At 38.5% G+C, this 12,502-nt stretch overlaps 1 protein-coding gene across 2 annotated transcripts in view; it reads left to right on the plus strand.

The window, feature by feature from the left end:
• Positions 1–12,502, plus strand: part of LOC145784465 (cysteine-rich venom protein VAR8-like) — a 28,080-nt gene that overhangs the window by 11,829 nt on the left and 3,749 nt on the right. For both annotated transcript variants that reach the window (XM_082596283.1, XM_082596284.1), the window contains exons 5-6: positions 993–1,058; positions 11,985–12,097. In XM_082596283.1, coding sequence (XP_082452409.1) covers positions 993–1,058; positions 11,985–12,097 — 179 coding nt within the window. The remainder of the gene's footprint in view (positions 1–992; positions 1,059–11,984; positions 12,098–12,502) is intronic.

The following is a 12,502-nucleotide window of genomic DNA, read 5'->3' on the forward strand; positions in this document are numbered from 1 at the left end:
GAATGAACAAAGTTGTCAAATGATGTTGATAGGGCAATATTGCTGGGTGTTTGGATTCGAAAAGTATCGGTGCATTTTCTAACCGTCCACCAACTCGAAGAACACCACTCATCAGGCATGGACTCAACTTCGAAACACATCGAAGATTCGGAAGACTCTTTAATTCCCTTTTGAGTGCTTTGCTAGAAGAAGAAGAAGAATTCTTAAGAATTACAAACACAGGCGAAAAGACTTGCTTCTGTAGGCTACATAAGATATGAGACGTAACTCAGCGATGTACAGTTCATCAGCAGTAAGACGTCCTGGAGTTACAGAAGACCTGTCTTGGACAAACTTGCAAAACCGTTTTAGCCATGCTGTGGCCTTTTTTAAACGGTGCAAGGTCGAAAAATAACTAATTAGATTGTCTACGGCTACTGTCTGACTTACCTGAACTGCAGAGACAATATTAGGCTCAAGAGGCTGAAAATCTAAAGGAAGAGACTCAAAATTTACTTCTGAAGCGGGAATAGAAGGCCAGAAGTCTTCTGTTTTGTCAGAAAAACTGTCAGAATCTAAGATAGTTAATAGACTTGTTTTTTCCGGACGCTACAGACAAAGGGAGAATTTAAATGTTGTTTCTATAATCCAACAGACAACCAAATTTCCAGATAGGAAAATTTTGATTTCGCTCACACAACTTTTATATTCACAAAAGTGATGTTACACTATCTGCAAATATCTTTACACTCTTAGCATGGTTTCCATTGAAAGTTAATTCCGATATCTTCTCGAGATTTTGAATCGCTTTGGATCACGCATTGTTTATAAAGTTCATGTTTCGGCTACTAAAAATATGGCAAAAGTGTTTTCTTTCTGAAGCCATAGTTGGTGGGACATTTTGAGACTGTACAGAAAGCCTTAATATAGCCTATATTGATGCAAGTTTTTAAAGATGGATTAATGGAGTAGAAATGCATGTAGCTTTATTAAATGCAAATTATTCTGTTTAGTGGTCTTTTGAATGGAAAGAGAGGATATCTTTTCGTGTGCAATTACGGTCCTGCTGGAAACATAAAGTAGGTCTACTTATCTCTAACTATAGTAGTAGACTAATTTAGTAAGGGATTTAGGGGGCACTTGGCCATTTCTCTCCTCAAAAAAAAACTAAGAAAAAGCTTGCAATTTTTTTCTATTTACAAATTTTTTTGCCGGGTTTGCTCGCTTAATCACATTACATTAATTGAACTAGCAGCATAGTACACGTCGCCAGTAGTGGATTTACCGGCTATGTAAAGACTAAGGAAAGCCTCGTCAAAATACATATAAGGTAGGCTACTCAAAACAATGAAAACTATTAATACTACAAAAAGTGCTAAATGCCAAGCAAAAAGGCAAAGCAGAGCGAATTAAATCAAATATAGTTATTTATTCTTCTGTGACCATGAAAAAAAATATTTGAAAATGAATTTTACTTTTGAACTAAACTCAGCCAGCAATGACAATTGGGGCCCGTCTTGGTATCAAAAGAGCAATATGTTGGGTCCAACTGGGTCCCAAGTAGATTTGTCCGCGAACTCAAGTTTCTACCCAATTATACAGCCCAGTTTGAAAATGTTTTAAAAAAAAAACACTTCCGAGCGGTGTCGAACTGATGTAGCCTACTTTGTAATTCGGATCACAGACGGATGCGATGCACCACTGAACCTCACGCCTCAACAGCTGCTTTCATTAGCTGAACTCAGCCTAAATTTTGGAAAATGTTGTTGTACAAATGGGCTGCCCAGACTGAACCGACATGAGATCTCACATTAACCCTTGCAATAATTAGGCTATTGGCAGTATAAAAACAACACTTACAAAGTCGTTTTTTTATATACAGCCAACAAAAATAATTTTGTTTTGAAAAAATATTTTTTTAATATTGGTCAACTCACCTACCGCCCACGTTTGGATGATTTTAGAACCGGGCTACCCAGATTGAGCCACATTAGTGCTCATATTTTCTGTTTTTTCCAAACTAAACAAAAATAATAAAAATTTGAATTTAAGAGATGGGGCATCGTTTCGGGGTAATTAGTTAAACAAACATAAAAAATTGGACTTGTGTTAACCCTAGCATAACATTGTAAAGGAAAAACAAGTAGTTTTTTGTGTTTTCACTCTTGAGGGGGCCCATTGTTACTACTAAAATAAAAATGTAGGCCTACCAACTTTATAATAATATAAATAAATGAAACAAGTGATCTTTCATTTTCTCCTAATATAGCCTAGGCTACAGTAGACTGTACATAAATGTAAAATATTTTTAACTTACCCTATTGTAGGCTGAATAATCTAGTTGTTGCCAACAATTAGTGGAGAACGTGGTTTTAGCACACTAAAATTTGTGAAAAACTGTTTGCGCTTCACCATCAGGGCCTCCGAGAGAAATCATGACTGGTCGGGAAACAATGCTAAAAGTGGGCCCCAAAAAACATTTTTCAGCAAAAATACAAGTAACGAATTTGTATCATGCCTTGCATCATGTGTCTGAAGCCGAACTTGGCTACTTTCCTCATCGTGAAATTGAATTCCTTTAAAGTTTTGATTTTAAACAGCGTATATATTTATATAAAAAAAATTCTTTCAATATAAAAATATTGCAGTGAAGTTATATGATGTGCACATCTCATACATGGCGCCTTTGGCCACGGCCGTTGGAGAAGAATTTAGGTCCCATACCAAAACGATTTTCTGGCCCCAAATAAAGACACTTCCAAGAAAAATGCACCATATCCAAAGAATGCAGTAGTTTGTGCAAACTCTCTGGTGTTTGGGCAGTGTGGGCGTGTTTGCTCATGAATTCTTGTCTGTTTGTTGTGTGGAATCCTGGAAGAGCCGCTTTTGGGTCGGTGATAACGTCTCCTCCTTTGACAAGTCTGCGTCACTGCGTCAGCGTTGGTTCCAGTCATGTTGTGAATCGAAATTTTTATAGGTGGTGGTTATTTTAGTATAACCTACACTACAGTAGATAGAGAAAGAATTATTGTAAACACACAATGCGGGCAATGAAAATAGCTCAACAAAGCATTCCATCCACTACGGATCACAGCATCAAATAATAAAGATTTTGCAAGGTCTAATTTGATGCACAACATGCATAAACTGTTCACTCGGTTTTGAGTCGTGGTGGAGCGTTTTCAACTCGCAACCGTTGGAGGTAGCCTAGCTACTGCTTTACTTAACAAATTTTCAAAGCAACAAAAATGTTTGAAAAATTGTTTCGAAAGTTGCAATCAATGATTTCCTTGACTAGATATCACGGGGTGATGTGTTCCAGTTTGCAGATCAAGTTTGCTAGGGAGCTTTTTTTCAAAAGTAGCGCCAACTCATCCAAAATGTCATTGCCTACATTTCTTCCACATGCCCGCAACTACACATCAGACATACAATGATATTTCCATAGGACTTCAAACTTATCGATATATTTGAGTTAGTTTATTCACAAATCTCTGTGTCACAAATGTATCAACAATCAAAAGCAAGCGAATCCTTTGCAACCAGTGGTGGATTTCCAGAAGATTAGCTTCCGGAGCGCTAGTTTTTTACTTTCCAAATGCGCTAGGTGCTGTGGAAGAGATTCAGAATTATGCCCTTATAAGATTTTAAAACAAACACACTTGATGTACGTGTTTTAAAACGTTGCTGAAGTAAGTATCATAGTCCATAGATGATATAACGTTGTTCAATGGAAATATTTGTATTTTAGTGAAACCATAACACAACAAATTACAACAAGTTCCACAATTTTTCAAGACATTCAACTTTCTCAGTGGAGGACTGACCATTCATATAAAAAGTAAACTTGAAACAGTTACATAGTGCGTAGAGAAACACGGTCAGATGTCAGTATGAGGTTCATTTGTGAAAATCCGCGTTCACACTCGCTCGATTAAATTGGAATGGATTTTAGTGACGTTATCAAGTTTTGAAGACTCTGGGATCTTTTTTTCGTAGTTACATATTCACGAAGTTCCTTCACAGCTTCGCGTTCATCTAAGCGCAATCTTTTTGCCATTTCAATGATTTCGTTTTCTCCGTGTGTCATTACTGTGTCTTCTGGCCAGGTAGTTGGATCAAGTATTTTGCAGGCGTTAATAAATGACGAGTCTGTTGAATTCAACAAGCGATCTTGGATGGAATTTACTAAGTGATGATAGAAGATGCGGGGATTGATTGGCGCGCTATTTTTGTAATTGATACCACGACTGCTCAGACATACAAGCCTACTCTGAATAGGGCAAGGCATACTAAGAGTGGTGCTAAGCAGCGGGAAACAATCAGTAATAAAAGTGGAAAAATACATGAAAAAATAATTCTGACGTAATAAGGTGGCTCAATAAAATATCGAATGTAAACGTCGGGGTGTGGCGCTAGGACAGTCAAGCTGCCTCAAGGTTGCACAATGACGGATCAAATGAATGACACAAATTACAAACACCATCTTAACGCTACTCTAAACAGGACAAAGCATAATAAGAGCATAAAATATTTGAGCTTCCGGAACGCCGTTCCGGAAAAGTCAACTTTTTGATCGAGCTTCCGGAGCGGCGTTTCGGACCGTTCCGGCTGAAATCCAGCCCTGTTTGCAACATAGCGTACAGTAGAATAAATTTCGTTTGTAAGATTGAGCTGGCGAAGCGGAGTTGTTGGAGCGTTCCGTCCCCAGAAAAATAAAATATTTTTTTAAATTCATAGTTCCTATAACAACTTAAGCTTGCGAGTAGCCTACTTTCAAGCTTTCTGTAACGTTGATTACTTCTTCCATTAACTTTATTAAATTCATCAACTTATTGTGCATTCGTTGTCGTCGTGTGAGCCTCCTCTGGGGTCGAAAAACATTGCACAGCTCTTTATCGCTGCATAAATAGGTTAGTAGAGTGAATCTCGCTTAGGACTGTAGGCTAATTTACACAATGCAAAGAAGCACAGGTTTGAAACTGCTCAGGTAGGCTGCTTGGAAATGGGATAACTTTCTTTAGAATTTCCTATCTGACTTGGCTGCAATTGAAAATGACATAGCCTAAGCTTAGTCGATCAATTAGACTACGCAAAAATGATATAATATTTGGACAACACTGCATAACATGAACTCCAACTCTAGTGCATTTAAGCAATGACATCCATAAACAGAAAATAGGCAGGAAGGGTTTACTTCCTTAAATCTTGCTTGGACACTTTTCCAAATATGTTGGATCAATTATCATATGCCTGACAAACGCAGTTTTTCATGTCAAGGTGCAGTTGTTCAAGCAAACATAATATACGCTTAGCCAAAGCTGCACTAATTTTCAAGTTAAAACAAGATAAAACGTTCAGTGATACAGAGATCAGCAGGTTTAACAGGTTACAACAACAAAAATAACAAAACAAAACAAGAACAGGTTACAACAAAACAGCAAACGAGCCACAGCCACGTGTTGAAGCAGTTTAACATAGCCGGACTCAATACGAGAATGGTTTGTTCTTATGAGAAACATCTAAAGTAGCCTAGGATCTACAATGATCGAAAAATACTTGTAACCACGCATTTCATTCAAAAATTTGTTTATTTTTAAGTTGATAAATTTTTATTTTAGTAGTAAAAATGGGCCCCCCTCAAAAGTGACAAAACGAAAAACTACTCGTTTTTCCTTTACAATGTTATGCTAGGGGGGAAAGTAGCTCGACTTTCCCCCCTCTCGGAGCCCCTGTTCACCATGACTCAAAACCGATTGAACAGCATAATATCAATGTTGTGCATCAATTCAGGCGTTGCAAAATCTTTATTATTTGATGCGATGATCCAGAGAAAGCACTTGATCACGTGCCCCACCTAAAATCGAAACAAAACATGTAATTTTTAGTTACAATTTTTTTTGCTCGCTTAACCATTTAATTGACCTAACAGCAGCGTAGGAAGCGTATGTTTTCAGCAGTAGTCTAGATATAAAAGGTGTGAATTTTTGTGGCTCTCAAAAACTGAAAACGTAGGCTAATACAAAATCCAAAGTAGAACACATTACTCACCAAAATGCAGTAGTCAACAATTAAATTAACCTATTCCGGTGTTTATACCCTACTGTAGAAGTATGAAGTAAAATGCGCTATGTATAGGTCAACCTACTAGACCTATATGCAGTGGCGCGGAAACTATTTTTGTCTAGGGAGGGCTGAAGCTGCGGTAGTGTTGTCAACTTCTGGGAGGCTTCGACCCCCAAACCACCCTTATGTGGGGGAACATTTATAACTGGTAGCATGCATTCGGTCCCCTCCTGTGTAACAAACGACGTTTTCAGGCGTCTTAGAGCAGAAAAAGAATGTTCTGATGATGCAGCTGAAACCGGGCGGCAAAGGCAGAGCTCCACGAATTTTCGCGTTTCTTTGAAAAGATCTAGTGTTTGAGGGTTTAGTTGCGATAGTATCTCAGCAACCTTTTGAGGGGAGTTTGCGGTTTTTCCACTTACAACATCGCTGAGCAAGGTAAATTCCGTTTTTAGACGATCTTTTCTGATGGCATTGAGTAAGCTGATCTCAGTATCAGATCTTTCCTCACCGTTTGCACAGCTCAGAAGGGCCTTCTCTCTGTTGGCTGCTGTAAGCAGATCCGCCTAATCGAATCTTCGATCAAGCTCAGCTTGAACTAAATCAAGGGCTTCGATGTATTGCCGTTTTCACGCTCCTTCTCCGCGCAGACGACAAAGCATCTGATTCCTCTGTGTTTCGAAATCTTGCTGGAGTTTTGCTCACTTGGGGATCCTTTGGCGTCTTTAGGTTATTGGCAGACGCAAAGACGTTCGCTTCTTCCATAAGCTTGGAAACGGATTCATCTTTTCTGAGATTTTTGATCCGTTTGCGGAGAATGGTGATGGATTCCAAAGCTGAAGAAGCAGAGATCTTCTTGTTTTGGAGCTGTCTTGCGACGGCTTCTGCAGGCTGAAAAACTTCGCCGTTGCAGGTAGGCTAATTGCAAAATAAAGCCTCATCGTGCGTGCTTGTTTTACCAAGCCGCATATCTTTGCACATGCGTCTCCTCGCATTGCACTATCTTCTGTCATGTCGGTCAGACATTGCAACAGGGTAGGGTAGCAGTTAACAACACGAGCGAGGGCAGAAGCACGAACGCACCAACGAGTAGAACACAAATCCAACAAATTGCAGGCAATTCTTCATCGGAACCAAAAAGCCACATGAATAAAGATTTACATTCACGAATAATCCTCTAAAAATATGTTATGTACCTTAAATTGTCAGAATTTTCTAGAGGGGGGAGGGGGGGCTGAAGCAATTATCGAAAATTCTAGGGAGGGCTGAATTAGCTCTAGGGGGGCTGCAACCCCTTGAGCACCCCTACTTCTTGCGCCCCTGCCTATATGGTAAGGTGGTGACACCGCGAACCAATATACAAGACTTCCCACAAAGATTATTATATAAGACTACTAGACTAGGCATAACTTTCGTCAATGGTGTGCTGTTAAAATCATGTGCCATAAAAAATTGATCCAAACTTTGTGGTAGCCTATAGCTGCTGCAGAAATCTAGATTTCAGTTGGATGCATTGAGTCAAATACAGAGTGCGAGTCTTAAGCAAGAAGATAGAATATTAAAGTAGGCTACATATAGCCTACACAAAATGCAACCCAAACAAGGAAAAATTTGGATCTCTAAAATTTACATTGTTTATTTCGCTAAGAATTTTTGTGTCATTTATCGTGGTGCCCTTCATGTTTCTTTTCTGGACCCGCTATTGCGTACAAACCAGGACTTTGTATTTCAGTCTCAATAGTAGACTATTTTATGCAATATTTATAGATAGCCTACTTATACGATCTACTTTATACAAGCAACTTTAAAATAAATTTTGTCCCAGCACACATGGAATAGGCCACAGGCGAATATTTCAGTAGGCCCAGGCGCGGATTTATGGGGGGGGGGGCAGGGGGCCCAGGCCCCTCCCGAAATTGTGTGAAGAATTGTTGAAGTTGTATGTTTCCGCATCAAATGGTTTGATATGCTTCTAAACAGCTGATATTAGTTCCACGGCTGACTTAACTTATCCCGGGGGAGGGGGAGGATAATTTTTTGTTATTATTATGGTTGAAATTATCCATCGATCAGACTCGGTTATTTTCTTTCATACCTCTTCAAATACATTCTAATAGCAACATTTGTTGAAGCTGATTCAGCTGAAACCAATGCTGAACCAAAGACGTCAGTTGAAACAATCTGAAACCTTGAATGGCTGTTTTACAGTTTTTAGTCTTCAGTTTAATTTCAATGAATTACCGTATATGCCTGCAAACATACAAATGTCCAATTGGTCATGGACACTGCATACAGGGTTTTAAACCAGATTTCTAGTTTAATTTGCATGCTTAGCAATTTTTATTCAAGCAAAATTTATTTTTTAAACATTCACAATTGATGAAAATGGCTGTTTTAATGTCTATTTCAGTGGTTCCTTAACTAAAAAAAATATCATATAGGCTAAATCAGTGGTTCCCAACCTTTTTTTGGCTGTTACCCTAATCTCCACCTTGAAGTGAGCCAATTACCCCCACGATCAATTTTCAAAAACAAAAGTGTTTATTGCTATGTATTTCAAAGGGCTAACTATGACAATCAAAATGCAATACAATACTGAATACAAGATAACAATGCGTTGTAAACATTCAATGCGAAGGTTGGGCCTGGACTTCAGCCGCCAGCTTTGTGATCCTGGGCTTTGCGGTAGGCTACTGAGGATTCTTGTGTCGCTTTCGACATCCTGGCGATTGCGCTTTTTTGTTTTCATTCCCAAGACAGTTAAAAATCCTTGTTCACAGCGATACGTTGTTGAAAAAGATGTCAGGATATTTAATGCCCGTGTCGCTAATGTTGGTGCGTCCTGGAGTCTGCTAAACCAGAAGGGTTCTAAGCCTTTCCCATTGAAATCAAGTTTCAGCACTTTGTTTGTTGATTCAGAAAGTGATAAATTCTTCTTTGGCCGGAAAGTCGTCATCATCCACCTGGCTGTCATCACATGTGAAGGGCTCAGTGCACCATTGGAGACTAGCCGTGTTCAAATTCGGAAAGTAGTTGTCCATCTTCTTAGCTTGCTGGCCTAAGTGGTTAGCTATGTTCTCCTTCAACGCCTCTGTCAACTCAAGTCCATTGCCTTCGAGATACATGTCAAGCGTCTGAAACTGCGCCTCTTCCAACTCGCTTGTTCCACAATTTAACTCTTGCGATAAATGCTGCTCCGGCTACTTTGGTGTCGATCACAGTTGCATTTATGCCTTCAATTAAAACATTGCCTTTGTTCAATTCACCAAAGATATCAGCCAGGTAGCACAGCTAGGAAATCCACTGTTGGTTAGAGAAGTATTCAGCCAAGTCGGATTTCTTTTCTATCAGAAAAACATGGACAGCCTCACGAAGTTCGACCAGGCGGGTTATCACTTTGCCACGAGACAGCTATCGTACTTCTGTGTGGTACAGTAATGTTTCGTATCTTTCTCCCATCTTCTTGCACAGTTCCTTGTAAAGACGGCTGTTCAATTCCTTCACTTTTATAAAGTTGACAACCTTCACTGTTTCTAAATCGGGTCTCGTTACCCCCGGAAAATAGGCAAATTACCCCCTGAGGGTAATTTACCCCCAGGTTGGGAACCACTGGGCTAAATGAATTAATTTTGTAATAAGGCTATGTTCAACTTAATTCTTTTGAGAAAGCAGTCTATTGATCAATGCTTAACTTAGAAATGCAAACGTTACTCAGCAGTCTATCACCACTCACAGTTTTGCAATGACAAAGATTATAACGAATTAACATTGATTAAAAATGAAAAAAGGGAGAAATTGTATGTAGCGGTCGCAAAATTCTATTGATTTTGGTAAAAATTTATTGAAAAACAACAAATCAAAATGTAGATTACTGATTTTTGATGCTGTGTGCTAACATAAAGCTCATAACATAACTTCGTCAATGTCATCAGTCGTCATAAGTGCGTTGCGAGTTTAGCAATTTTTTCTCAGTGTGTCGCTTCGAAACTTATGAAACATTTGATTCCATTATAGGAGAAGCGATATACCGAAATTTTAGATAAATTTTTTTTAACGGTCTGCGACTGCTTCGAAAGTATCAAAGGGGTCCACCAAAACAAAAAGGTTGAGAACCACTGGACTCTGTTTTATAGCATAGGCCTATCGTATATATCGTAGTATCATTGTTCATATCTGTTATATCTTTTTCTTGCTTTTCAATTGATTTTCAAATTTTCTGGCCCCCCCCCCCCCCAAAAAAAAAACTCCTATAGATCCGCGCCTGAGTAGGCTTATATAGTTTTGCATAAGTTTTCTTTTTATTTCCTAGCGCACATCTCCTAAAATAAACGTGCCTTCGATACTGTGGTTGCAGGCTGGTATTTTTGTTTTGTTTTTTATTTCTACCGTCCGGTAGTGTCAAATGTTAAGAACCAATGGCCTAAGCTATTGTGTGTTTACGATTTTTCTAGGCAAAATAGTTAGCAACAATGGTATTTCTGCTGCAAGTAGGTTATCTCTATACCAAAGCTATACTAAGTAGGCTAGGTTATAATCGAGGAAATTGTGAAGACTTTCATATCGAGAGAAGTTTTTTAACCATATCAATACGTTGATCGAATGTTGAAAGGAATTCAATTTCAACCCAATAAAAGTAGGCTAAGTTTATTGAGACGAACATGCAACGCATAATAATTTTTTTGCTTCTGTTTTTGATTAAAAATATTTTGTTAGTGCCCATTTTTCGTATTGTTTCCCGACTAGTCCTGATTTTTCTCGGAGGCCCTGCCCATAAACAACTCACATGGTATGCCCACAAGCCCACCTAAATTTTTACTGGGCCCCAGTTGGGCTTGCTAGCAGGGAACATTATAGCTCTAACTTCTAAAGTAGGGATTTTCAACCATTTTTGCATCGCGACCCTTTCAAAGCAATCAGCGTAGCCTTGCGACCCCCTATAAAAATTTCAACAAAAGCCTATTTAATGCAAAATTTAACCAAATTTGATTCACGACGACATCTAGTTATGTCTCGTTTTGCTGTTCGTAAAAACTTCTGAAACCAAAAACGTCTTTTCACGATGTTATTACGACTTTTATTAGGCTACATTTCCACTAGTTATTATTTCCATTTTCTATCAAGCTTGGCTAGATTATAAGAGAAAGAATAATGAGAATAAGCTATATTTTCGCATTCTCACCGTTTGAATTTATTTGCATTTTTTTATGGATATATTTAAATGAGTTTCAGTGAGATGGTTGGTGCTGCATTTTTTTAAACAAGTTTATCAATGTGTGTAAACTTTGCTGAAAGAACTTTTGAATAAAATAGTCTATAGGCTACACTGAATTTTTTAATGCCATTGGAAACGATACTGAAAAATCCATATTTGACATACCGTTCCAAATAACCTTGTTTTTTGCCATAGCGTATTAGGCTACCGGTAAACTTTAATTTTCCCAAAGCAACGTAAGCTACAGTAAGCCTACAAGAACTAGATAAAAAATGTCGAATGCTTTTATATTATTGAAGCTTTTGCAACGTATGAAAGCTTAAACAAAGGAATAGCCTCAGGTCGAGGATTGGTCGATGGCAAAATAACACAGTTTTTTATGTTTTCTAACGAAGAATTGAAAACGATAGCCTACACTGGATTTTCAGGCGTCTCGCAACTCCCAGGTTGAAAACTGGTCTATATAGTACCTCAAAGTAGCCTGTGATTGGAGGTTGGAGCATAGCCTATGTTTAGGAAATAACCATTTAGAGTCACGAAACAGCTCAAAATAGCCTTTGAGATAACACGTATATTGTATAGCCTATAAGACTTATACGATTGGCAGCGTAACCGCAAGTCTACAGTGAGAGTCTACTGTAGTAAATAATCGCTTCACGACTCACTTTAAAGTTTAGTATAAGCCGGTATAAGCCCAATACGATGCAATCATGTGTTTATTGAACAGGTACTACAACCAAAATAGTCAACCTGTTCTGCCTTACACGGCAGGCGAACCGGCATCGGCATGCGATTCTGAGTTTCCTCATAACAACAACGGCTTGTGCTCAAAATTGGCAGGTAATTCAATAGGCCACATTGTTTCCGTCAAGTTCATTTGTGCAGATTTTGCCATGTTTTGTTTCCGATAAATTATCACTTTTTTAGGTTGATGCAATTCTAATAATTACATTCTGCAATGCGCTGGCAAGTTTATATGATAATTTTTATATCTTTTCTATGTAATTTACGACGAAATAGCTCTAACCAACATTTTTAGTTCCGTAGGTCGCATTTTTTTGTTAGTGTTTTGAGTAATGGTGGCGCAGGAATCTAGACCAGGGAGGTTATCGACAGCCTAAGGGACATCAAATTGTAGCCTAGCCTAAACTATATAATTAAGACAAACAGTTTTTTCCCATTAATTGCCGAAATGTATCCTCGGACTGAAAAAGCTTCTATGAGAGCTTGATCCTAGCAGTTTCA

Source organism: Aplidium turbinatum, chromosome 15 (assembly GCF_918807975.1).
Source record: "Aplidium turbinatum chromosome 15, kaAplTurb1.1, whole genome shotgun sequence".
NCBI classification, from domain to species: domain Eukaryota; kingdom Metazoa; phylum Chordata; class Ascidiacea; order Aplousobranchia; family Polyclinidae; genus Aplidium; species Aplidium turbinatum.